The following is a 27,211-nucleotide window of genomic DNA, read 5'->3' as shown; positions in this document are numbered from 1 at the left end:
TGAGTCCCTTAACTACTCTTTACTGAGCTAAGTATACTAGGCACTGGGCTCTTTATGACATCAACTGGGCCTCACAACCACCTAGAAAAGTTGTTTCTTAACCTTATTTTAGAGAAAACTGAGGCTTGTAGAATAAGAATTCTGCTGGGTAATTCGGCTACTAAGCAGCACAGCTGGAATTGAAACTGCCTGACTCCAAAGCCTGTGCCCTAAACCTCTACACAGTTCCAATGGGAAAGCTTCCTCCAGACCAGTTTTATTCTGTGGACCTCTGTTCACGTGAAAGAATTCTCATTCTCAGGACTAATGCATGAGGCCTGCTAGATTAGTTAACAGCAGGGAATCTGACGCTCATGCAGCACAGCTTGGTTTGAGATAACAGGCATGATGGACGTCTAACCAGTGCTCCCAGGGACACAGGCAGCCCCTCTTCTGAGAAAGGAAAAGTTGTTTGGGCTTCCTCAGGGCTGGCACTTGAGAGAAGGACATGCTTGGGTGCTGTCAGCCCAGCATATACATGTTCACCTCCAAGCTCCTGAGCACAGGACCAGGGTCATGCTCCCTAAGAGTCCCACCATCTCCTTTGCATACACAAGTCCACAGTGACAAAGTATGTGCTCCGCAAGTGTGGAGAACTGACAGATAAAGAGCCAACTACCTCTTACCTCTGCCCATCTCCCCCACTAGCTGAAACTCCTGAAATGTGAAACAACCTTAGCACGATTTCACCAGCAATTTTTAAAAAATTAAAACACCAAGTTGATACTCAAGATCTTTATTGATTTAACTATAACAGCAACCATTGATGAGAATTTAATTTTTTCCTTAATTTCCAAACATCTGCTGGTTTGGAAGAATAGTTAAAATACAAAAACAACTGATCACGGAATCACACAGGACTGCCTCAAGGACTGCATGGTGCCCTCTGCTATCCATCCACACACAGTGAAATGGATGGGAGGGATGAGGGAACAACACATCATGGGAGACAAAGGGAAGACCAAGGAAAGTGCTGGCAGTCTCCGCTTTTCCATTCAGAATGGATGGAACTGGGCCATTAGTGGCACTAAGACAGGGCAGGGCTATTTTTTTTTAAATAAAATATTTTAAAGATGCATAAAATGGACACCTTAGCATGTGAGTGTCCTTTGGGCTCTTCAAGACACCTTCTTTAAGGTTTACCCCTGGAGTAGCAGAGGGTCTCCTCACCCAGGTGGAAAGAGATGGGCTCCATCTGCAGGTGAAGGAAAGGCACTGGCGCACGGCACTCAGCAATGTAGATACAGGCACCAGGTGGAAGCAGGATGGCTTACCCAGCAACCCGCCTCTTAGCTCCCTGCTAGTGTTCTTCCCTCCTCCCCTGGTTTCCAGTTAAAAGTACCCTTGGCCTGGGCTTAAAAAAAAAAAAAAAAAAAAAAAAAAGATTAAGCTGGAGAGAAAGGGGATACACTTGGGCAAGAATGGATATTTTGTGCTAGATTCATGGAATTTTCTAAGTGTCCAGGAGTTTTGGTTTTTAAGCACCGGCAAGAGCTCCCTTTGGAAATTTCAATGTGGCCAAATGATTATCAAGCATTGCAGCATCTCTCTGCCAGCCTCCCACCCTTAGAAAGGTGGCAGAGTGAGAGTTTAAATACCCTTGGAAATGTGTTTCATCTCAGTAATATTTCCACTGGGTATCCATGACATACAGTATGGTCTGCCAGGGCTGCAGGCAGACAGCCATAAGCAAAGAGAATCCACAGACCCTCTGAACAGGGACTCATAAGCCTTCTCCTAAACCTAAGCTTTGCCAAAAGGTTATCAACTTCCAGGACCAGCCTAGAGAAATAAATTTAAATTCCAGAGAGTAGGATAGGTGATGTAAATGATTGAATGAAAAAAACAAGTATCAATAACTCTTAGTTTTCAGTTAGAAATTTCTGTAAGTTAGCCTCAAGAAATTCCACTACTAAACTGGAAAACCATGACTAGGAACAGGAAGCGGCCCTGGGGTAGAAGCATTCTAAAGAATTGTGACCCAACTGCATCAATATCTGATTTCATCTTTTATTAAAAGCTGAGAGTTAAAGAACTGTAGGGATAACTAAGTCCACCTCAAAGTCCAGACAGAACCTGCCCTCCCAAAGAAACAATGTTTCTTTAAAACAAATACCACACCTTCCCAGGTATTATGGGTAGGTAAGTGACTAGGTTTTGCAGATTAATCTATGGCTGCCCATGTGCATGTAGTCCAGAAAACATGCCAAGAAGGAATAGCTCTGAACCAGACACAGAAAGGCAGTGTGGCTTCCTCTCTAAAGGGAAATGCAAAGAGCTAAGAGCCCTGGCTTCAAGCAGCTGTTATCCTAGATGAGGAAAATGCAAATAGATTCAATCTCTGGGATATTGCTGGAAAATGCAAATAGATTCAATCTCTGGGATATTGCTGCCAACATGCTGAGCCCTTCACCAGTTGCCTTGATTCGAAGCAGTTCCTCTATGTACACTGGCTAAACGATGGACTCCGGCAGTGAAACCCATATACTCAGCAGGCTGCATTCTAATGAAAATGAAGGAATTTAACTAATGGTGTTTGAGCTGGAAAGGTAAAATCTGAGAGTCCCAAAGAGCTGGAAACCCAAAAAAAGAGAAGACCAATCCACCTCAAAATAAGAAAGAAAAACAAAATTCATTTAAAGGTACTCTAAACATGAGTTCTTTACTTCTGGAAGAAGTATCCTTTTCTTATAGTTCCCTCAACAGCAATACTTCTTATCCAAGTATACTCCCAAGCAAGCAGGGCTACAGATAAGAAAATGCTGGGAAGAGGCAGAGCATAAATCCAAACAAGAATTTGCATCTTTGGCCAGGCGCGGTGGCTCATGCCTGTAATCCCAGCACTTTGGGAGGCTGAGGTGGGCAGATCACTTGAGGCCAGGAGTTCGAGACCAGCCTGGCAAACATGATGAAACCCCATCTCTACTAAAAATATAAAAATAAAAATTAGCCAGGCGTGGTGGTGCATGCCTGTAATCCCAGCTACTCGGAAGGCTGAGGCAGGAGAAACACTTGAACCTGGGAAGCAGAGGCTGCAGTGAGCCGAGATCGCACCGCTGCACTCCAGCACCCCAGCCTGGGTGACAGAGCACAACTCTTGTCTCAGAAAAAAAAAAAAAAAAAGAAAAAGATACTGCATCTTTAAGGTCATCTGAAATCTCTAAAGACTTGGTTAGGAATGAGTGCCAGAAACACATAGTAGCCATTCACTAGAATGTGTTAAAATGAAAAACTTCATGTAAGTTTGTTTTCAGGGTGAACACAAGACAAGTTATTTAAGAACACATTGCCATCAAGAAGCGCAGGAAGAAATGGGCATGCAGGGTTAACCTGTGCACTGGATTTAGAGGAGCAATAGACATTTGTAATTCTCAGATGTTCCCTATTTTATTGAGTGGTTGCTTCCTGGGTGAGAGACCTGACCTGAGTCTGTTGAGACTGGAGAGACCAGGTACCAAGCACCGACTTTGGTGGGAACCTGGCTTCCTGATAACATCATCTATTTCACCTAAACGTGAATTGCTTTCTTTTCTTCAGCTCAATAGCTTAACATCTAATTCATGTTTGCTCCCTTTGCTGGACAATCCCCATTCCAAATAAGACAGGTTTAGTGGCTCAGCTGGAAGGCCCCAGTTTCTTTTGTTCATTCCTAGCTACAGGAAAATAAAAGTGGTAAATGAGTCTTACAGATACCAAGTCTAGGATGTGCAAATAAGCATACTTGAGCTGTTGGTAGTTAGGCATATTATTTTCTACTACTCCTGGGAATTGCCATTTCTTACCATCCCTCTCAAAACCAGCAGGTAGCTTTGGGGAGTTTGCCTTCTATCCCAGTTTGGCTATGCACATCTTGGAGAATTGTTTTTGATAGCAATCTATCTTTCAGCTTATCTAGATTAAACCTACCTCCCTGTTGACCTACTTTCATCCTCAGTTGGGGTGTGGTGCTTTTAAGATATGTCCATAAATTCTTTGCTACTGCTCCTTTGGGGTAGACGTATGTGTAATTCCTCTCTCCTTGAGTGCAGGCTGAACTTAGTGGCTTGCTTCTAACAACTAGGATAAGAAGTGACGGTGTGTCCTTTCCAAGACTATGTCTTAAAAGGCACTGCAGCTTTCTCCTGGCCCTGCCCCACCATCTCTGGAATCAGCTGCTCAGGAAGAAGCCAGGTGTCATGGTGTGAGGACACTCATATTGCCCTATGCAGAGACCCACATGGGAAGAAACTGAGGCATCCTGCCAACAGCCACAAAGAGAGAACTTGGAAGTGGTTCCTCCAGCTCCAGCTGACTGCAGCCCCTGCTCACATCTTGACTGTAACTTCATACCACGGGCCAGAACCATCATGTTAAACTACTCCCAAATTCTTAACCCACAGAAACTGACAGATAATGTTTACTATTTTAACATACTAAATTTAGGGTAATTTTTTACACCGCAATAGATAACTAATACAGGTGGAAGGACAAAACTCTTGGCTTGGAAGCCCAACGCCTAGAAAGCCAGCTTCTCTGTTATCTGTGCCCTTGAAAATGCTGTACCTATTTAAACAGAATATGAGAACTGCTGAACTCAATAAACCACACTATAAAGAAAGCAGAACCATGACAATGCATGTCTGCTATTGGAATTTGAAGGGAAGTCACTTCTCATTAAGATCGATTGTCCCCACAAGTATAGAAGCATGGGTTCCTCATAAAAAGAAAACTACAAATGGTCACTAAGATGTTAAGAGCTGTCTCAAAGTGGTAACTGAAGAGTGCTCCTTCTCTCTAAAAAACCCAGGACACATTATTCATTAAGGGTTTCATCTGTGATGTTCCCTCCAAACATGCAGAGGTAAACCACCCAATGGACTCTGGCTTGTTCTAAAAATAATTCCATGAGGCATGACACAAAGGTATCATCTATTGTAAGTTTATCTCATGCCTTGTGAAATTATTTTTTAAATGCCAACTTATCTCCATAAGATAAAAGAAAGACTGTCTAGTAGTGGTGACCTCCGGGAAAGAACTGCACCAAGCTGTAAGGAAGTCCTTGCAGAGAAGGGTAAGGGATTGAACAGCTGCTGCATTATACAGCTGACACTCCCAAGAAATACTAAAAACATGCCTTCGGATTAGGGGGTCACATGCAGAAGCTCCCCAAGACGGCAAGAAAAAGGAAAATGGCATCTTGATACTACTAAAGCTCATGCTTTAAATCCATTCCTCACCGTTCAGTGAGGAAGCCAAGTTTTCACACATAACAATAAAGATCAAGAAGAGTTCACTCTTCTGCTCACTGACAGACTGACTAGCTGCTAGTTGGGTCAAATTCCACAGGATGCCAAGGCCAGTGTATGAAGAATGAAAAGCTTCATTCCCAAAGAATCAGGCTCCCCAGGGTACAAAGAGGTCCTGAGCATGCTTCTTATGTAAATTACAGCGCAACTTAGGTTTTTCCAAGAATATGTAAAATGAGACTTGGAGTTTAATTAAAAACAGAACAGGGATACATTAAACAAACAAACAAAAATTACTTTTCTGATTATCAATTTTTTTTGAGACTCAAAGCATCCCCAAAACATTGGAGATCCAGCTTATTCCTGAGACATCAACCATCACAAAAGGTTTTCACTCTGAACTATTCACATTTTTGTAGCAGAAAACAGAACAAAGTTCTGCAGACATCCTTCCTCTCTTTCTAAAATATATTCACAAACAGGGTCTTTTCATAGTTCAAAAGAAAAACAAACAGGTTTCTTTCTTGGCCAAATGGCCTGTTACTCTCACCCTGGGATCTGATTTCTTAATAAAAAAGTTCAGGGCACCAAATCCAACCAGAAATTCCCAGGACACCAGTGGCTACTTAACTATGAGGGGATGGATGCTTTATTCTATGAGGGGAATCATTTTCCCGGGATTATTATGCTGCTCAATAGTCCCAGGACAGGTAGGTGGGAAGGAGGGTGAATGCAAAAGCGAAAGGGTCACAGAAAAGAATGAGGCTTTCTTGAACAACCCATAGCAAGGCAGAATGGTCCAGTTTTACAAACCACCCACTACAAACTCCAAACATGCACACCCAAAACTAGAGGGGAAAGGAAAGAGCTCCTGGGGGACTAGGGAGACAAAAGATGGTGACATAGAACAGCAGACTCGCCTATGAACATTTCTCAACTTCCTAACACTGGAAGATGTTTAATTAAAAAGTTGCTGTTCAAAATTGTACTGAAAACATATCTAAAAATAGGTCTGTAGTCATCTTAAAAATAAAAGGTCACTTCTCAGATAAGAGGAGTGACAGATATTCTCAGATACCAACACTTGAGGTATCTTTGATGTAAATTTGAAAAATGGCCTGGTAGAGAAAAAGGAAGGAAAGGAAGGAGAGAGGAAGAAAGTAAAGGAGGTAGGGAGAGAAATTCAGAGTACAATAGGAAAGGCAAGAAAACTGGGAGGAACATATTTTTTAAGCCCATGCTTATCTATCCCAGCAGCCAAACAAAGCAGATCCACAAAGGGAAAAAATGCAGTTCTTTTCTAAGAACATTCTGAAAATCAACTTCAAACTCAAAACATAAGAAACTGCAATCTAAGAACAACTACCACAATGCTCACTGGACTTAAAAATGACGACTGAGACCGGGTACTCAAATGGGTCAACGTTCTTCAGAGGTCATTCTTAGGCATTATCTGACAGAATACTATGATCAGGCCTTACCCACCAAGTGGAGGCTAAAGTGCCTCTATTACTTGGTATGGACCTGCTCTAGGAGCAGACAAAATCACTTTGCTTTCTTGAAGTACAAGAAGACTCTGCCAGCAACAAGATGCAAGCAGGGAAGAGTGGCAGAAGAAGAGCAAAACTGGTTACCAAGGGCTCTCTTCTGATGTACAGAGTTAAAAATATCTGCACAAATGCACTAAGTAGAAGAATGGGAAGATGAACTATAAAGACAGAAGACATTCCTCCCAGAGGAAAGAAAGGAATTGGACCTCAAAACAGTGTCACAGGGTAATGCTACCAGAGTTGCACAAGCTGTGCTCTGTCCCAAGGGACGAATACCTCAAGGTAAAAGGGAAAGCAACTCTCTTTTTATCATTTCCCCCTGCTGGTTTTAAAGACTCCAAGCCCAGACTCTTGCAACACTGAACCATAGGTGGGATACAGGGAGGAGAGACAGAGGGTAAAGAATATGAATGGTGTTAGGCCCACCCAGCTCTGTATCCCTTCCCCAGACTTCCCAGCCAGGCAGTTGTTGGTAGGTTGATATTTGATTTGGGACAAAATTACAGGGTATGAGGGTGGCTCTCAATAAAAATACAACTAGGAAAGTCAGACTTGAACTGTTTTCCTCTAAGGGCTGCTTAGCTCTACAGAAATACAGCAAGGGCCTTCAATCTAACCTGTTTAACTGGAAAGGGCAACAGGAGACAGGGAGAAGAAATGGTCAGATGAAACTCATCTTCCCATCATTTGGCACCCACAGGAAGACGGGGAGGTGGAGACTGTAATGGGGACTGCTGGTATTGCCTCTTCTGTCTTTTCACTGTTGATCCTATTGGCCAAATCAGGTGCACACAAGTATCAGTGTTGCTGCTTTTCTTCTAATCCTTGCAGGACAGTCAGATGTCCATCTCGAACTGAGCATCATCCCCTAGTTAGGACAAATAAAACGAAGAGTTTAGCACATACACAAAAAAGCATAACTGTTTTAACTGTCATTCCCTCTATATGAGAGACAAAAAGTAATTCAAACTGTCCCACTCTCTGCTGCCTTAAAACAATTACTCTGCTTTGCTTTGGATGGTCTTAATCTGAAAAAGAAGAATGGCAGTCCCATCACCCATGCAGAGAAGTTTTGGGGAAAAGGACACAAGTGAAAACATCCCCATTGTCCCTTTGTCTTCAGGATGACTGAAGAGCAGCTCTTGGGGAGCTCTTTGCCATCTCTCAGGGGAGCACATTCTTCTGGAGGCTTTGGACTTTGGCCCTGCTCCAAACTAACACTTTGTCCATTAAAAAACTCATCTGAAATATGACAAAGCGGAATGCTGGCCCACATCTAGGGGTCACCAAGTGCAGTCCCTGAGGAGTATTTCAGGAGCTGGCCACTCCTACCACACCATTCTGCTTCTACAGTGATAATGAATAAAAGAATGTGTTGGAGGAGGGGTAATTTAGGTAAACCTTAAAGGCAGTTCTGGGAAAGAGGAAATAAACCATACTGCTTTTCCTCACACCATATAAAAGAAACTCATATAAGAAACAAGGTCGGCCAGGCACAGTGGCTCACGCCTGTAATCCCAGCACTTTGGGAGGCTGAGGTGGGCGGATCACCAGGTCAGGCGACCGAGACCATCCTGGCTAACATGGTGAAACCCCATCTCTACTAAAAAATACAAAAAATTAGCCGGGCATGGTGGCAGGCGCCTGTAGCCCCAGCTACTTGGGAGGCTGAGGCAGGAGAATGATGTGAACCCGGGAACCAGAGCTTGCAGTGAGCCGAGATCGTGCCACTGCACTCCAGCCTGGGCAACAGAGCAAGACTCCATCTCAAAAAAAAAAAAAAAAAAAGAAACAAGGTCTATTTGCCTGAGGGTGATGGAAATGGGGGCTATGAAACTGTTTTGTTTTCTGTGTGTGTTATCCTTAGTCCAATGAAGCCTAGGCCAGGCAGTCCTTAAGGCATGGTTCAAGGGGTCATTTTTGGGGTTTATCATCCTGATTCTGCATTCTTTTCTCCCACCAACTACATCAGATTTATGATTTAGAACTCAGGGTTTTCAGAGCATTTCAAGAAACCTTTGGGGGAGGAGGGAAACCTTAGAGACATATAACTGAACATTAGTTATTAACTGAAGAATTGGCCAGGCACAGTGGCTCACACCTGTAATCCTAGCACTTTGGGAGGCTGAGGCGGGCAGATCACCTGAGGTCAGGAGTTCAAGAACAGCCTGAGCAACATGGCAAAACCCTGTCTCTACTAAAAAATACAAAAATTAGCCAGGCGTGGTGGCAGGCGCCTGTAATCCCCGCTACTCGGGAGGCTGAGGCAGGAGATTCGCTTGAATCCAGGAGGCGGAGGTTGCAGTGTGCTGAGATTGTGCCACTGCACTCCAGCCTCAGTGACAGAATGAGACTGTGTCTCAAAAAAAAACAAAACAAAACAAACAACAACAACAACAAAAAACAAAACTGAAGAATCAATAGCTTCTCAACCTACAGCAAACAGACATTCAAATTCCAAGAGCCATGCTCTAGGTCTCCAACACTGTCATTCTCTTACCAACTGCATGTTTCCTGTCGTGATTGTTCAAGTTGTTCAAATTGTTTACTTCTACTTTGGAGTCTTCAATTAAGGTGCCAGGGCTAGTGACTCCTGGGATATTGGGCAGATGGCAGGGTGGGGTCTGAGCCATGGGAGAATTGCGACGATCCAACAGAAACTTTCTGTCATAAATGATTCGAGTTCCTGGAAAACAGGGTTAAAAGGAGTTTGAAACAATTTAAGGGGTTATCAACATATAATACTACCCAGGAAATTAATTTAAATCCCATGTAATCCTAACTTTTAAGGATTTTACAATTCAAGTCGAAAGCATAATCTCTAACCTCCCTGCCTATAAACAGGCTCCTCTGCCATCTGGAATGCCCTTTCTCTTCTGCCAGGGACACTCCTGCTGATCCTTCAAGACTCAGCTCCAACCATCACTTCCTTTATGAAGCCACTCCCACCCCTCACTTTTTTAAAAGGTTCTTCCTCTCCATCTTACACACATCATATATTACAGGACTCCTGTTTATCCATCTGTCTCTTTATAGACTTTGAGTTTCTTACATCAGGGCTATGTCTTATTTATATGTGACCTAGGCCCTAACATTAACATCTTTAAGAAAAAAAAGTTTTAAATGAAAGAATAAACAAGTATGAGAAAAAATAAACAGCCCCTTTTAAAGGCTTTCCAAAGAAGGACTGAGACTGACATTCTTCTCACAGCTATAGTCAAAGGTGAAACTGGCAGCCCCTCTCTATTCTACAAAACAATCTGCTTACCAGTTAAGTGCTACCTGAATGTTTTATTTTATTTTATTTTTTTGAGACGGAGTCTCACTGTGTCGCCCAGGCTAGAGTGCAGTGGCGCAATCTCGGCTCACTGCAAGCTCTGCCTCCCGGGTTCACGCCATTCTCCTGCCTCAGCCTACCGAGTAGCTGGGACTACAGGTGCCCGCCACCACGCCCGGCTAATTTTTTGTATTTTTAGTAGAGACGGGGTTTCACTGTGGTCTCGATCTCCTGACCTCGTGATCCGCCCGCCTCGGCCTCCCAAAGTGCTGGGATTACAAGCGTGAGCCACCGCGCCCGGCCAGTTACCTGAATGTTTTAAAAACAGTAGTTCTGAAGAGTACACTTTAACTGATAAACAGTTATGGAAATGTGCTGCTTACAAATGGTCAACAGGTACATTAAAAGGTGCTCAACATCACTAATCATCAAGGAAATGCAAATCAAAACCATGATGAGATATCACTTCACATCTCTTAGGATGGCTATTATCAAAAAGACAAGAGAGCCTGGGCATGGTGGCTCATGCCTGTAATTCCAACACTTTGGGAGTCCAAGGCAGGAGGACTGCTTGAGCCCAAGAGTCTGAGTCCAGTCTGGGCCACATAGTGAGACCCTGTCTCTAAAAAAATTATTTTAAAAAGAGCCAAGTGAGGTACCGTTGGTCTCAAGTCCCTACTACTCGGAGGTTGAGCCAGGAGAATAGCTTGCGTCCAGGAATTCGAGGCTACAGTGAGCTATGATTGCACCTCTGCACTCCACCCTGGGCAACAGAGCAAGATCCTGCCTCAAAATGTAAATCAAATATAATTTTAGGACAAGGAAAGTAGAAACTTACCTTCAAACTCTTTGCTTTGAAAAACAAAAACTAGAGTAGCACTCAAAAAGGCATCTAGAAATTATGAGGAACGAGGTATTCTGGGTAGCACAAAACTTAGTTCAACTTTCAAAGGGTAAACAATTTCAATTATCTTGAATGGAAATACTTCTAATGCAGATTTAAATTCCTTTATGGCCTTCAACAGAAAACGATTCAACCCTCTTGATGAATCACAGTCATTATTATGACAATTGTTTATTATACTATGTTATGACCTAAGAAGTCTCAAGCCCTATCGAGTTGGTGCTCTGTACAGCTGAACATCACTATACAGAGTTCAGATGGTCAAGGTTGTGCTGTTGCACCCTTCCCCCACAGTGCCCTTGTCTCCTTAGACTAAGAGCTACCTTTTTTCCAGGCTACTACTATGACTCAGTCAGCTTAGGCTGCCATAACAAAATACCACAGACTGCACAACTTAAAACAACAGAAATTGTCTCATATATAGTTCTGGAGGCTAGAAGTCCAACACTAAGATGCCAGCATGGATCGTTTCTGGTGAGGGCTCTCTTCCTGGCTTGTAGGTAGCTGCCTTCTCTTTGTGTCCCTTAAATTGGGGTAAGGGGGCCACAACTCTATGGTGTTCCATCTTATAAGGGCACGAATCCCATCATGAGGGTCCCACCTTTATGACCTCAACTGAACCTAATTAACTCCCAAAGGCACCACCTCCTAATACCATCATGTTGGGAATTAAGGTTTTAACATAAGAATTTTGGGGAGACACAATTCAATCGTATAGCACACCCTTAACACCCTTTCTAACTTGGTGTTCCTAGTCTGGTGGGTTTGGAAATCAGCAACTTGCTTATTAGCATGCTACGTAAAATAAGGGCAAATAGGGTGAAAGGGGGTCTGATGGCCTTCCAATGAACAAAGGGAAGGAGCTTTATCGATGGATTTTGCCTATCTGTTTGAGTTACCCCACTTTTGTTCATGATTAGATTTCAGAAGGGTGAGGTTTCACTGTCAGATGAGTCAACTTGCAAATTGGAACAAGATTATTCTTACTTCTGTAGTACATCAAGCTTGGAAATTGTGGAGATGAGGTGGTGAAAAAAGCACAGCACAGAAGCAAGCTTTCTAAATTATGTATCAGCAACAACACATACATTAAAGAATTGCAATTAAACCAACTAGGATATAGGTATTAGAGATTCTGCCTAAATGTGTGAGGTATAAGAGAAACTCTGAAGAACCTCTATGACCTTAAAGAGCCGATAAGATACGGTATTTTACAAGTTTATTGAAATAGCATTCATTTACAATTCATCCACTTACAGTGTATAATTCAATAGTTTTAGCTGATTCGCAGGACTGTACAGTCATCACCATAATCAATTTTAGAACCCTTTCATTAGCCCCATAACCTCCCCCAACCCCTTAGATGCCACCTGATCTCCCCACACCCTGACCCTAGGCAACCACTAATCTACTTTCTGTCTCTATATGGTTTTACCTATTCTGGCCATTTCATATAAATGGAATCATACAATATATGGTCTTTTGTGACTGCTTCTTTCACTTTCATAATGTCTTCAAAGTTCGTTTATGTTGTAGCATTTATCAGTACTTCATTTCTTTTTCATTACCAAATATTTCATTGTATGTATATATCGTACTTTATCAATTTATCAGTTGATGGACTGGTAAGTCGATAAAAACAACAGTCCATCAACTGATAAATGGGTTGCTTCCACTTTTTGTCTATTATGAATAACATTCACGTACAAGTTTTCGTGTGAACACATTTCCATTCTCTTGGGTATATACTAAACTAAAAAAGTGGAATTAGCCAAGCATGATGGCTCACAGCTATAATCCCAGCACTTTGGGAGGCCAACGTGTGTGGATTACTTGAGCTCAGGAGTTCAAGACCAGCCTGGGCAACACGGCAAAATCCCGTCTCTTAAAAAAAAATACAAAAATTAGCCAGGCGTGGTGTTGCATGCCTGTAGTCCCAGCTGCTGGGGAGGTTGAGGTGGGAGGATCACTTAAGCCCAGGAGATGGGAGGTTACAGTGAGCCATGATTGCACCACTGCACTCAGCTTAGATGACAGAGTGAGACCCTGTCTCAAAAAAATAAATAAATAAAAAATAAAACAAGGTAGAACTACTGGGTCATATGGTAACTCTACCTTTAACCCTTTGAATAATTGTCTGTTTTTTTTGTTTGTTTGTTTTTTGAGACAGTCTCGCTCTGTCACCAGGCTGGAGTACAGCTGCGTGATCTTGGCTCACTGCAACCTCCACCTCCTGGGTTCAAGCGATTCTCCTGCCTCAGCCTCCCAAATACCTGGGACTACAGGCGCACGTTACCACGCCGGGCTAATTTTTGTATTTCTAGTAGAGACAGGGTTTCACCATGTCGGCTAGGATGGTCTCCATCTCTTGACCTCATGATCTGCCCGACTCAGCCTCCCAAAGTGTTGGGATTACCGGCGTAAGCCACCGCGCCTGGCCAGAACTGCCTGTTTTTCAAAGTGGTTGTACCATTTTACATTCCCATCAGCAGTGTGTAAGAGTTCTAATTTTTATATATTGTAGCCAACATTAGCAGACATGAAGTGGTTTCTCACTGTGGTTTGATCTTAATTTGCATTTCCCTGATGGCTAATTATGTTGAACATGCTGTTTTCATGTACTTAACAGGCCATTCCACCACATATCTTCTTTTGATGAAACTGTCTATTCAGAACCTTTACCCATTTTTCAATGGGTTGTCTGTACTACTAAATTATGATAGTTCTTTATTCTGGATATAAATCTGTGATTGCAAATATTTTCTTCTAATCTGTGGGTTATCTTTTTATTTTCTTCATGATCTTTGAAGCACAAAAGTTCTTAATTTTCATGATGTCCAATGTATGTTTTTTTTTTCTTTTGTTTGTGCTTTTGGAGTCACATCTTAGGCCACTGCCTAATCCAAGGTCATAAAGATTTGCCTCTGTCTTCTTCTAAAGGTTGTACATTAATAGCTTTTGCTCTGACATTTAGGTCTTTGAGCCATCTGGTCCACCTTCAGTTTTTCTGTGTGCATATCCAGTTGTATCAGCACTATCTGTTGAAGACTGTTCTTTTTCCACAGAATTGTCTTGGCACCCTTGTTGAAGATCAATGGGCCATTATTGTGAGGGTTTATTTCTGGACTCTCAATTTTATTCCATTGATCTGTATGTCTATCCATATGCTAGTACCCCACTGTCTTGCTTTGTAATAAGTTTTGAAACCACGAAGTGTAAGTCCTCCAACTTAGATCTTTTTCAAGATTGTTCTGGATACTTTAGGTCCCTTAAAGTTCCATATGAATTTTGTCAGCTTGTCAAAGAAGCCAGCTGAGATTATGATAGGGACTGTGCTGAATGTGAAGGTCAATTTGTGGAGTACTACCATCTTAACAATATTAAGTCTTCTGATCCATGACCACCAAATGTCTTTCCACTTATTTGGGTCTTCTTTAATTTCTTTCAACAATGTTTTGTAGTTTCCAGAGTAAAGGTTTTATGCTTTGTGACTAAATTTATTCCTATCAAATTGTTTTCATGCTATTGTAAATGAGATTGCTTTTTCTCTTTTTTTTTTTTGAGACGGAGTCTCGCTCTGTCGCCCAGGCTGGAGTGCAGTGGCATAATCTCGGCTCACTGCAAGCTCCGCCTCCTGGGTTCACGCCATTCTCCTGCCTCAGCCTCTCCGAGTAGCTGGGACTACAGGCGCCCGCCACCACGCCCGGCTAATTTTTTTTTTTTTTTTTTTTTGTATTTTTAGTAGAGACGGAGTTTCACCGTGGTCTTGATCTCCTGACCTCGTGATCTGCCCACCTCCGCCTCCCAAAGTGCTGGGATTACAAGCATGAGACACCGCGCCCGGCCTTTTTTTTTTTTTTTTGAGAGAGGGTCTTGCTCTGTCATCCAAGCTAGAGGGCAGAAGTGCAATCTTGGCTCACTGCAACCTACACCTCCTGGGCTCAAGCGGTCCTCCTGCCTCAGCCTCCCTAGCAGTTGGGACTACAGGCACACGTCACCCAGAAAAAAATTATTTTTGTATTTTTTGTAGAGACAGGGTTTCACCATGTTGCCCAGGCTGGTCTTGAACTCCTGGGCTCAAGCCATCTGCCCACCTCGGCCTTCCAAAATGATGGGATAACAAGCATGACCAGTTTTGTTTTTGTTTTTGAGATGGAGTTTCCCTCTGTTGCCCAGGCTGGAGCGCAGGGCATGCTCTCAGCTCACTGCAACCTCCGCCCTCTGGGTTCATGCCATTCTCCTGCCTCGGCCTCCCGAGTAGCTGGGACTACACGCACCCGCCACCTCGCCCAGCTAATTTTTTTTTGAGACAGAGTCTTGCACTGTCGCCCAGGCTGGAGTGCAGTGGCGCAATCTCGGCTCACTGCAACCTCCGCCTCCTGGGTTCAAGCAATTCTCCTGCCTCAGCCTCCTGAGTAGCTGGGACTACAGGCACACGCCACCACGCCCAGCTAATTTTTGTATTTTTAGTAGACACGGGGTTTCACAGTGTTGGCTAGGATGGTCTCCATCTCTTGACCTCGTGATCCGCCCACCTCGGCCTCCCAAAGTGCTGGGATTATAGGCGTGAGCCACCGGCACCCAGCCTCGCCCAGCTAATTTTTGTATTTTTAGTAGAGATGGGGTTTCACCATGTTGGCCAGGCTGGTCTTGAACTCTTGACCTCAAGTGATCTGCAAGCCTTGGCCTCCCAAATGACCTCAAGTGATCTGCAAGCCTTGGCCTCCCAAAGTGCTAGGATTACAAGCGTGAGCCACTGTGCCGGGCCAAGAACAGGTTTTTCTATATGGCTCTTTTATCTTGCAACCTTGGCAAACTCACCTATTATTTCTAATAGTTTTTTAATGCATTCCTAAGATATGTTTGATTTTGAAAGCCAACACAGTAAATAATTCAGACAACAAGACACACTGAAGAACTAGCGTCTTAATGCTGTAAATGTTCTCAAATACAGCCAGGGAAAATATGACTATGAAAGTATAGTACTTATAAGTTTTTGAATTTTAGTAATTTCTGCAAGCTAAAAAAAATTTAATTGTAGTGGGTATAAAGCAAAAATATGAAATCAGCTTGTTAATCACTAATGATTTTAGGGTGTAATTCAAAAGAAACTGACCTTTTAAAAAACCAAAATTATTCAAAGAAAAAAAATTAAGATTCAACCATGGATAAAATAGCAGGAAAAAACCCTTTATTTCCTTTATTGAATATTATGTTTACTATAAACTTACATCAATTCCAAGTCAATCTATTAAAAAATCTAAAATATTTAAGGTTTCTTATACATATGCATGCACAGATGTACATCTTCTGAAGCAAGGACTTCCTAGCAATTCACATTTCACCCAGACTCCCTCCAATGCTATGTCAGCTCAATTTAATGTCAACCAATACAGTCGTAAGTAACTAGAAACAAGTTAACCTTAAGCTACTGAAGAAGGAAAACAGACTACACAAGAAATCCATAGCTCATATAACACAGTATCAAAATGGGGCATGATTGTGATCAATTGATGGAGTGTCACAAAAAATAAAAAACAATTTTCCATTCCTTCTCTATGAAAATAATCATGCTCCTTAGTCTTATATTGGAAAGTTAAGAAAAAAAATCACAATATTATATATGCTGTTTGATTTTCAATGTTTATAATCAAACTACAGTAAAAGCATAGAAGAATTACAGTTAAGGAAGAGTACGTAAATGTTACAAATTCTGATTTTTTTTTTTTTTTTTGAGAGTCAGGGTCTTGCTCTATCACCCAGGCTTTAGTGCAGTGGCACAATCACGGCTTACTGCAACCTTGACCTCCTGGGCTCAGGCGATCCTCCCACCTTAGCCTCCCAAGTAGCTGGGACTACAGTCCAACTAATTTTATATTTTGTAGAGATGGGGTCTCACTATGTTGCCCTGACTGGTCTCAAACTCCTGGGCTCAAGCGGTTCTCCTGCCTTGGCCTCACAAAGTGTTGGGATTATAGGTGTAAGCCACCATGCCTGCCCACAAACCCTGATATTATAAAAATAATGAGGTTACATACCAGCAAAGTAAAGGCAAGAGGACAGGTGAATGGTGTATTTTTATACAGTGGAGAGCTAAAGTTGACAGGTTGAGACACATATTATTTAGAGCTTTAAAGATAACTACTAGAGGATCCAAAAATGATAATACAATTTATAGAAATTAGTAAATGGAGAGAGGATGAGAAACGAGAGACAGAAAGTAATAAAAGTATCTTAGATTCCTCATCTTTCATAATGGGGAGTCAACAGTCTCATGTTAAAGAAACCACAGTATACATATATTATTTACAGCAACAATGGTAGCCAGCAAAAGCACTGTAAACAGAAACTGTTGAAAGTGGCTGTCTATTGGCATTTTACACTCTTTTACATTGTTGAAGTTTCATTTTTCTATTTTGTTTAAAAAATGTACATATTTTTCTCAGTCTCCATGTTTGGATTTCAGAATAGGAAGCTTTAGATCTAGGTTAACATTAGCTATTTATAAATTTTTCATCCCTTAGTGACCAGATATTAGGATAAATCTAATACTTTCATCCAGGACTTTCTAGATTTAACATTACTAGGGAAATATGAGAGTAAAACTGAGTCCCTTTGATAGAGAGGGGGGAAAAAACCCTATCTACCTTTGAATCTAAAAACCAGTGACTCTCAAACTGCAGAAAACAACAAGGTCAATGAATAAAGCCCAAAGTTATGTTTGCCAAGATGGCTAGTATAGAAACAAGGTCATTCAAGCATAAGGGCCTCTTTCAATACCAAGTACCTTAGTTTAAATGATAAATAATCCATGCATTAAGCTATATACTTAAGAAATTATGTAAGCTGAAATAAAACCACACAAAGAAAGTCCACCATAACATGGTTAACTTACAGGGTAGTTGTTAACTATATTTTTACAGGGAGTCACCCCCCCGCCACTCCCCTGCCATCATAAAATTCTGTTTAACTAAGTCTGCTTCCAGAATTAGAATTAAGCATTTACTCATGCAAATAGCCTGGAGAATGAAACATTAAGTAACTTGCCCATAAACCCTCCAAAAAGGCTGAGATGGACCTACATCCTCATAAAATAGAGTTCCAAGCAGGAAAGGAGAACATGAAGTCAAACAGGGCTTTCCTCCTGGGACTTTCTCCGTTGGAGGGGAAAATCTCAGAAGCCATCAGCAGACTTCCTTTATATCTCATTTGGCCAGAACTGGTTCAGATGCCCAGCAGACCAAACACTGGGGAAACTATGACTGACTTAGAGCTGTCATGGTCTATATCCTGGGGTTTAGCACCTTGCCATTTAAAAAAATGAGGGAATCTGGCAGCAAGCAAGAAGAGGGAATGGCTATTGAGCAGGAAACCAACAATGTCAGCCACATCTGCATTCAATATTTACCTAAATTTAGTAAAGATTACATACCTATTAGTTTAACCAAAAAGGGTTAAAAAAAAGTTAAATTAAGAGGATAGGAGACAGAAGTATATACATTGGGAGAAGGGTGTACATAGCAACTAAATCCTCAACTTCCATAGCAGAAAATGAATTGTTAATATCCCAAACTAAGAAAGAGGCTGGGCATAGGGGCTCACACCTATAATCACAGCACTTTGGGAGGCTGAGGCGAGAGGATCATCTGAGCCCAGGAGTTTAAGACCAGCTTGGGAAACACGGTGAGAAATCATCTCTACAAAAATTTTAAAAATTAGCCGTGCTTGGTGGCACTCCTATGATCCCAGGAGGCTGAGCCCAGGTCAAGGCTGCAGTGCACATTAGCTAAATGAGTTTAAAATGGTTTCTCTGAGAGTGGAAATGGAGATGAAAGAATAGGGCATTGGAATGTCGCTTTTTGTTGTGTGGCCAATAAGACTGTATGACTTTTAAAACTTTGTTGCTTTCATAGGTATTAAAAAAATGTAAAAAAAAAAAAAAAAAGCAAAATGGCAAGAAAAAAAAGCATGGGCACTGATGAATGTTCATTTACAAAAGGACAATTACTACATGGTTCCACTTAACTGAGATTCCTAGAGTAGTCAAATTCATGAAGACACAAAGTAGGATGATTAGTTGCCGGGGGCTGCGGTGGTAGTGCTTAATGGGGAAGTTATTGTTTAATTGGTATGAGGTTTCAGTTTAGGAAGATGAAAAAAGTTCTGAAGATGGATGGTGGTGATGGTTGCAAAACAAGGTTAATATATTTAATCCCACTGAGCTGTACAATTAAAAAGGACTAAAATGGAAATTTTTGTTACATATGTTTAAAACATCAAGAGATAGTGTATTAAAAAACCATTATAAGGAACTAAGAAAAAAGATGCTTACAAAATATCTTATAAATACATACATACAAACCAACACTGCTAGGACAGCAGGGACCATGAGGAGGAAGGTATCCTTCAAGCCTAGACATTGAATTAAAAAAAGAAACAAAGCATTTGGCATGTAACTTCAATTTTCTACTAGGAATTCTTTACAATTCTCCAGCTATGTCTCATGTAAGGGCCCACCAAAAGACGAGAAACAGATACAAGATGAACAAGCAGCAAGTGCTTCTAATGCACTCAGAAAAGTCTAGGCCTGTCTCTCTCTCTCTCCCACCCCCATAAGGGAAACTAACAAAGGAAAAAACAGAAAGGACTTAACAAAGAAAGCATTTTCTCTGCTTTTTATTCTTTCAACTTAGGAAGGTAGAACAAGGTCTGTTTTACTGAGTTATAGAACATTCATGAATGAACTTCAGTTTTAAACATCTGTTCTTCATGGAGACTCTGGATGAAGAGACAGACTCCTGAAAAGCTCTATGGCAAATAACCCAGAGGAAACTAAAAGCGGCCTAACTCTGTATTCTTCAGGGAGACGGGTGGTGGCCAAACTACATTCAGTGTGCACAACCATCAAATCCCTGAAGTACTAATAAACCAACAGAGACAATTTTCATCTTAACAAAAGAAACAGGGCTGGGCATGGTGTTTCAATCCCAGCACTTTGGGAGGCCGAGGTGGGCGGATCACTTGAGGTCAGGAATTTGAGACCAGCCTGGCCAACATGGTAAAACCCCATCTCTACTAAAAATACAAAAATCAGCCAGGCGTGGTGGTGGGCGCCTGTAATCCCAGCTACTCAGGAGGCTGAGGCAGGAGAATCACTTGAAGCCAGGAGGCGGAGGTTGCGGTGAGCCAAGATGGTGCCATTACACTCCAGCCTGGGCAACAAGAGTGAAACTCCGTCTCAAAGAAAGAAAAAAAAAAAAAAAAAAAGCAGCTCCCTTCACCCCCAATACTCTTTATTTTGGTATAGTTCACTCCAAGTGGATTATTTTCCCTTCTTCCTGCTTTCTCCTTTTTTCCAAACCCATCCAAGGCCTTTATGACATTCTGTCCCAGTGAACCAATCATATCAACTATCCGAGAGGCAGAAAGGAAGAGCTACAGCCCAGACAAAATTTCAGACCATCACAGTTAGTTCCCCTCTGTTGCCCTTGTTATGGTAACAGCATACGTTTCCATGGGTGATGAGAACTCTGTGCAGGAAAAGAAAGGCAAAGAGAAAGGGTAAAAGAGGTATCTATGTTTCTGCTCATTCCCCAGAGCAAAACAACTCTTCTAAAAGGGGGGCAGTTCAGCACCTAGAAAGGAAATAAGGTAGCGGAAAGAATCATATTAGCTAGCATTCCAGAGGTAGAAAAGTCTCTTTAAATGTCTGTAAACTTCCTTTCCTAGTAAGATAAGCATCTCAAAACAGTGGAGGAGCCAGGCGTGCTGGCTCACGCTTGTAATCCCAGCACTTTGGGAGGCCGAGGCGGGCGGATCACGAGGTCAGGAGATCGAGACCATGGTGAAACCCCGTCTCTACGAAAAATACAAAAAATCAGCCAGGTGTGGTGGCGGGCGCCTGTAGTCCCAGCTACTCGGAGAGGCTGAGGCAGGAGAATGGCTTGAACCCGGGAGGCGGAGCTTGCAGTGAGCCGAGATCGTGCCACTGCACTCCAACCTGGGTGACGGAGCGAGACTCCGTCTCAAAAAAAAAAAAAAAAAGAAAAGAAAACAGTGGAGGAAAAAAACTGGAATAGTCATCAGGATACTAAATTTGAGGGACCCACAGACAATAAATAATTAGCTGTTTAATACTAACAAGTTACTTAACTTCTCTGGGTCCCAGTTTCTCTCAATAATAAAATGAAAGCATTAGGTTTCTTCCAGATCACTAGTGTTATTAAAAGTGGAGCCAACTATACTAACTTTACCTTCCTTTGAGGGCAGAGGTAGCTTCTCAAAGGAAGAACCAAATATCATCCCCACTCCTCCACAGGCAGATAAAAAAATAAAATAAAATAAAATCCAAGAGCTTTTTTTTTGGCCTGGAATTTGCCCAACAAAAAGTTTCCTCTTCCTTCATAATGAGAAAGGGTACTCTTCTAGCAATATGAGAAATCCAAGAGGTTACAGCAAGTGTGTTTTCACCCACTTCTCACTTCCCAAACCACAGGAAGGCAATTTCGAGAAACCTCAAGGGTAAGCTGTATCTCCTCTGATCTCCAGTGAATAAAGGACTCTTCAAGGGGAAGAAACTCTAAGTTTGCTTTGCTGTGAATGTCCCTGCTCAGTCTGATCATTTAGGGCATTCGGTCCATCAACTGTTGTTATGCTGGAATGCTCTGACATGTATGTGACCCTCCAGAAGGTTTCCAGAAGTTTGAAGCAGGAAATGTTAATTCCCTCCCTTACCACTAAATAGAGATTTCCAATACAAGCCTACCACTGATTTTTCTAAATGTTTTCAAGTCTGAAATATATGTTAGCACTTGACTCTACTCTTCTAGAGCTAAAAATCTTATCTGTCTGCCCCTACGCCCAAATCAAGAATTTAAACCTGTTCAGACCAAGGACTGAATTTCCTACTTTTGTCTGTTGTCCCCTTTTGTGCAAACCACTCCCCTGGGCACACAAAATTTACTAACGATACCTAACCATATTAATCCAGGCGTCTGGAGGTGGCCAGATAACAAACTATTGCACCCTGGTTGAGGGAAATAAAATTACATGATGAGAGGAAGATGAATGTAGCATTAGAGATACACAAACCATCAGAGGGGGAAGTTCAATCAGTAAGTAAAGAACACCTAAACAGTATTCATTGCTGTAATAGTGATTAAATCCAACTGCAACGGTACCATGTCCTTATAAAGATATTAAATAAGCCCTCATGTTAAAAACCCAAAGATTACAGCCAGGCGTGGTGGCTCACGCCTGTACTCCCAGCACTTTGGGAGGCCGAGGCGGGCGGATCACGAGGTCAGAAGATCGAGACCATCGTGGCTAACATGGTGAAACCCCATCTCTACTAAAAATACAAAAAATTAGCTGGGCATGGTGGTGGGCGCCTGTAGTCCCAGCTACTCGGGAGGCTGAGGCAGGAGAATGGCGTGAACCCGGAAGGCAGAGCTTGCAGTGAGCCGAGATTGCGCCACTGCACTCCAGCCTAGGCTACAGAACGAGACTCCGTCTCCAAAAATAAATAAATAAATAAACAAATCCAAAGATTATGATGGGCTCTCCCAATAAATACGGCTCAACATTAAAGAAGAGCCAAAATGACAAGTATTTAAATCAAAAACAAAAAACTGTGTGTAGAAACAATTTGGGGGGAAGTGATATTTGAGAAAACAGTGATTGAGTGTGTTAGGAGGAGGGGTAATGAATCAGTATTTCTGGCAGAATCTTTGCAAGCACTTTAAGAACTAATCCAGGCTATGAGACAGGCTTCTATCTTTGAAGCAACGCTTAAAGACTATGCCCTTGTTTTTAAAAGCATGGTAGATTGACTATTTGACATAAGCCAAAAACGTGTCTAGGTGGCTCTTCCCTCAGGGGATTTATAGCTGAAAGTTTAGTTCCCTTCCCAAATAAACTATAGTTGAGTGCAGTTATTACTATGACGTGTTCTGAACTGCTGGAAGCACAGGCATATACTGGGCAATATCACAAAGAATTCTGGAAGAAGTTATAAATCCCTTTCCATCACCTCGGAAAACAGCATCTATTTCTTAAAAGCTATCAGTTCAAGTTCGAAACAACTCTTATATGGAGCAGATTCTAGTCTGCCAAAATTTTTCAGGATTAAAAAGCAAGATCTTGCAGTGGCTCACGCCTGTAATCCCAGCACTTTGGGAGGCTGACGGAGCGAATAACTCGAGCCCAGGACCAGCCTGGGTAACATGGAGAAACCCAGACTCTACCAAAAATACAAAAAAATTAGCCAGGCGTGGTGGCACGTGCCTGTGGTCCCAGCTACTCAGGAGGCTGAGGTGAGAGGATCGCTTGAGCCCAAGAAGTAGAGAATGCAGTGAGCCGAGGTCGTGCCACTGTACTCCAGCCTGGGCTACAGAGTGAGACCCTGTACCATGCTCAAACACGGGTTGGTCTTCAACTGATCATATCGGGGGGAAGATTTCTTCCATGAGTTAAGCCACCTAAGAACTCCACTATTCTGCAAAGTTAACATTTTCTTAAACCCAGCTCTCTATATATATTTATGAACTTCTGCCTGGGTCATTTAAAAAGCCTTCCAAGGCAGCCCTTCCCCCTCCCCCCCCACCTCCCCCAGCGGCCTGGCTGAATTTCTCTGTAAAGCTCCCTCCTAGATTTTATCCCTTGGTGTTGGCAAGAAGGTCTCCTTACTCCACAAGCCTTGCTATTGTGCAACTGATTTAAGGATGGTCCAGGCCTAACTGCACCGGATTGGTTGTAGTACAGCTCCAGAGGCCTGCCCACAGGAACAAGGCTAGCAATCCTCTAGACCGCAGGAGCTGCGAAGTCCCCACCCTCTAGCAAGAGGCCACCCCAGCACCAAAAGAAGACAAAGTTCTGAAGTTAAAAAGGAGGCCCCGTTCCCTTCAATAAGGCTCCTCAAAATCGCTTCCCAGGCTCCTCCCTCTGGAGGACAGCCCAGTTAGGGCACAGACAACCTTTGAGCTCTCTTCCCGTGACCAAGCTTCACCTCTACCCCAGTATTACTTATTTGTAAACAGTTCCTGGTCATGCTTTGAAAAGCAATGCCAGGAAACCACCCTCTCTCTGGATTGCCTCTCTCTAGCCCCTTCCACAGGATCAAGCAACCACCCCACCCAATTGGGGTGTCCTTGACAAAGGTCCTTCAATCCATTTCCAAAGGCGTCGCTGCCGAAAGACACCCTACCTTAAGGCTGTCAGCGCCCTACCACCCCCACCTACTTTCCCTTGGCTATTACTTGAGCTTTATTTTATCGCTCTCTCCTCCCGGCCTGGGGACTCCCCTCACCCGTGGGGCCTCGTCCAGCACAGTAAACAATGCTGTCAAAGCGGGATAACGCTGGGCGAGGCTTCCAGACTCCGCATTCCAGCCTCCTCCCGGTGTTCTAAAAGCAGCAAAAACAAGCCATCGCAGGATCCCAGGGCCGAATTCCTCTCCCAAAGTTCTTTTTTAAAAAGGCCCGGAGCCAGCTCCAAAATCAAGCATTAATTTGCACAATATGCAAGAGACAGGCAATGCAGAGTGTAATGCAAGGCCAAGTGGAGCCAAATCCGCCCGGGAAGGAGGCAGAGAGGAGAGAGAAAACTGGGTCGAATGCGTAAGCCTGCCACGAAGCGGAAACAAGAGCTCTTTTTCGCGACAGGACAGCCACATTCCCGAGTGGGGCGCGCGCCGACTCGAGCTGCGGGCAAGACAGAACACGAAGTAAAGGGTCCCGAACGCTCGGGCGAGCCCAAGGGCAGCGTCCCCGGGGCTTCGGTGGAGCTGGGGGCGGGGGCGAAGCGGCCGGGCACCGAGGCGCCGAGGAGTTAGAGGACCGCGGCGGGACACCGGGCGCGGTGGACGGCTGGCCGGCGCTCACCTCCCGGTGTGGTGGAGAAGAGCGTTCCCCCGGGCGTGGTGCAATAGTCATGAGGTAGCTGCGTGGCGTCGCTGATGGCCACGGTGCGGGTGGGGATGGCGCGGCTCTGGCTGGGCTGGTGGCCGCTGCCGGCTGACGAGGACATGGCTGTGGGCGCGGGCTCTCGGCTTTGTCCGGCGGGCAGGCGGCGGCGGCGGGGCCGGGGCTGCTTCGGCTCCTCAGGCGGACGGAAAAGCGCGCTCTGCGCGCTCCTCACTCGCTTCCTCTCGTTCCCTCGTCCCGCTCCGCTCCCGCCGCCGCCCTCTCAGCCGCCGCCGCCGCCGCCGCCCGATCCTCCGGCCTCAGCCAGCAGCCTCAGCAGCAACAGCAGCGGCAGCAGCGGCGACGACGACGACCGGAAGCGGGCGAAGGCGGGAGCCAGAGGGAGTTGGGGAAGCTGGTCGGCCGGAGGTGACGTCGCCGCGGGGGCGGGGCGAGGCAGTGAGGGGCGTGGCTGCAGTTGTTGAAGGGGGCGGGGACGAGGGGCAGGGCTGAGGATGAGAGTGGCTTAACCCCAGCGAGAGGAAGAGGAGCCAGAGGGAACCTGACCTAAGTGTTTGTGAGCCCGGTGAAGGCGGACAAGGAAAACTTTCTTCTTATTATTGTTTGTCATTGTCGATTAACACCACTTTGCTTGAGCAGACTTGAGTTTCTCATGCATTCCTATGCATTAAAAATGTAATTTTACTTTTAATTGTTCATTATTAATTCAGGCACTGCATGCACGATATACTGTATTTTAAAAATCAAACAGAGCAGAAGGGTTTATGGTGCCACTTTCAGTTTCCGAGCTCCCCTCAACCGCTATACCAGTTAATTGTGTATCCTTCCAAAGACCATCCCTATATACACACATAAAGCAAGATCTAAACATTAGGAAAAGGAAGAAACCAAGAGCCACCCATGGCCACAAGAATGAGTATTATTGTATTAGAGATAAATTGAGGCATAGGAGAGGGCTTAGACCACGAGGTACCTGAAAAATCTAGATCTGGAACTCTATTCTTTCCTCGAGGGGTTCTCAAACTTTGGGTCTCAGTACCTCTACATTCTTGAAAATTACTGAGGATTTCCAAGAGCTTTTGTTTGTGTGGATTATATGTATTGATAATTATTGTATTAGAAATTAAAACTGAGCCCCTGCTGATCAGTAGTGGGATTGTACCTGTGAATAGCCACTGCACTCCAGCCTGGGCAACAGAGTGAGGCCCTGTCTCTTAAAAAAAAAAAAAAAAGAAATTAAAACTGAGAATGTTTTAAATGTTTATTAATTCATAAAATAATAACCTATTACATGTTGACATTATATTTTTTAATTATCTAAAACAAATAGTGAGAACTGGCATTATTTTATATTTTTGCAAATGCTTTAATATCTGGCTTAATAGAAGACAGCTGTATTCTCATATCTGTTTCTGTGTTCAAGCTGTTGTAATGTGTTGATTCAAGTATATGAAGAAAACCCAGCCTCACACAGGTATGTAGTTAGAAAAGAAGGTTGTCTCAGATCCCTGACGGGCTCTCCAGATCACACTTTGAGAACTACTGCACTAGGGCAGCACTATTTCTGCCCACAACATGCCCAAGGTGGGACAGGGAAGACACTCATGGGTAAGGCCAACATAGCTACCATCATTCCCATTTTGCAAATGAGAGAAATAAGGGTAAGAGAGGTTGAGGGGAAAACAGCTATTGCTTCACTGCTCAGAGGGTCAAACAGGTGCTTGGCAAGAACATAGACAAAAGAACTTACACAGCCCAGGGCAGGCCAGGGCATTACATGGTACTGATTTTGCGGTGAGTGCCCCAAGAATCCAGAAAAAAAAGTCCCCTGCCTGTCCTACCATCTGGAAGCTTCCAGAGTTGCAGAGGTATGAGTTTAACCTTGAAAGACTCTGAGACTTTGGACATGCCAACAGAGACACTTCTAGTGGAAGGAAAGGGGAAGATACTAGTTTACATTTGTGTAGAGCTTACAGTGTGTGGTTGATAAAGAGCATCAGTCCAGTAGGGGCACAGTAACTCACACCTATAATCTCAGCAATTTGGGAAGCTCAGGCAAGAGGATGGCATGAAGCCAGGAGTTCAAGACCAGCCTGGATAACAAAGCAAGACCCTCCTCTCACATTTTTACAAAAACAAAAATAAAAAATTATCCAGACATGGTGGTGTGCACCTATTGTCCCAACCTACTCAGGAGGCTAAGGCAGGAGGATCTCTTTAGCCCAGGAGTTCAAGGCTATAGTGAGCTATGATTGCGCCACTGCACTCCAGCCTAACAGAGCAAGACCTTGTCT

General features: G+C 43.4%; 1 protein-coding gene across 1 annotated transcript; it reads right to left on the bottom strand.

Moving 5' to 3' along the window:
* Positions 1–759: 759 nt before the first annotated feature.
* EIF4EBP2 (eukaryotic translation initiation factor 4E binding protein 2) lies at positions 760–25,293 on the bottom strand. The gene is made up of 3 exons (XM_032139208.2): positions 24,876–25,293; positions 9,315–9,500; positions 760–7,682 (listed from the first exon to the last, which is right to left on the bottom strand). The coding sequence occupies exons 1-3, from the start codon at positions 25,018–25,020 to the stop codon at positions 7,651–7,653; spliced, it is 363 nt and encodes a 120-aa protein (XP_031995099.1). The 5' UTR covers positions 25,021–25,293; the 3' UTR covers positions 760–7,650.
* Positions 25,294–27,211: the final 1,918 nt, after the last annotated feature.

This window comes from Hylobates moloch, unplaced genomic scaffold (genome assembly GCF_009828535.3).
Source record: "Hylobates moloch isolate HMO894 unplaced genomic scaffold, HMol_V3 SCAFFOLD_3, whole genome shotgun sequence".
NCBI lineage: Eukaryota > Metazoa > Chordata > Mammalia > Primates > Hylobatidae > Hylobates > Hylobates moloch.
Note: the sequence above shows the minus strand (reverse complement) of the source record. Positions and strands in the feature narration are given on the sequence as shown.

Coding starts and splice junctions, on each gene's coding strand:
- EIF4EBP2 (XM_032139208.2), bottom strand. CDS start 25,020: ATGTCCTCGTCAGCCGGCAGCGGCCACCAGCCCAGCCAGAGCCGCGCC. Junction 9,501..24,875: donor CTTCTCCACCACACCGGGAG/GTGAGCGCCGGC, acceptor CCTGTTTTCCAG/GAACTCGAATCATTTATGAC. Junction 7,683..9,314: donor CGACAGGAAACATGCAGTTG/GTAAGAGAATGA, acceptor TGTCCTAACTAG/GGGATGATGCTCAGTTCGAG.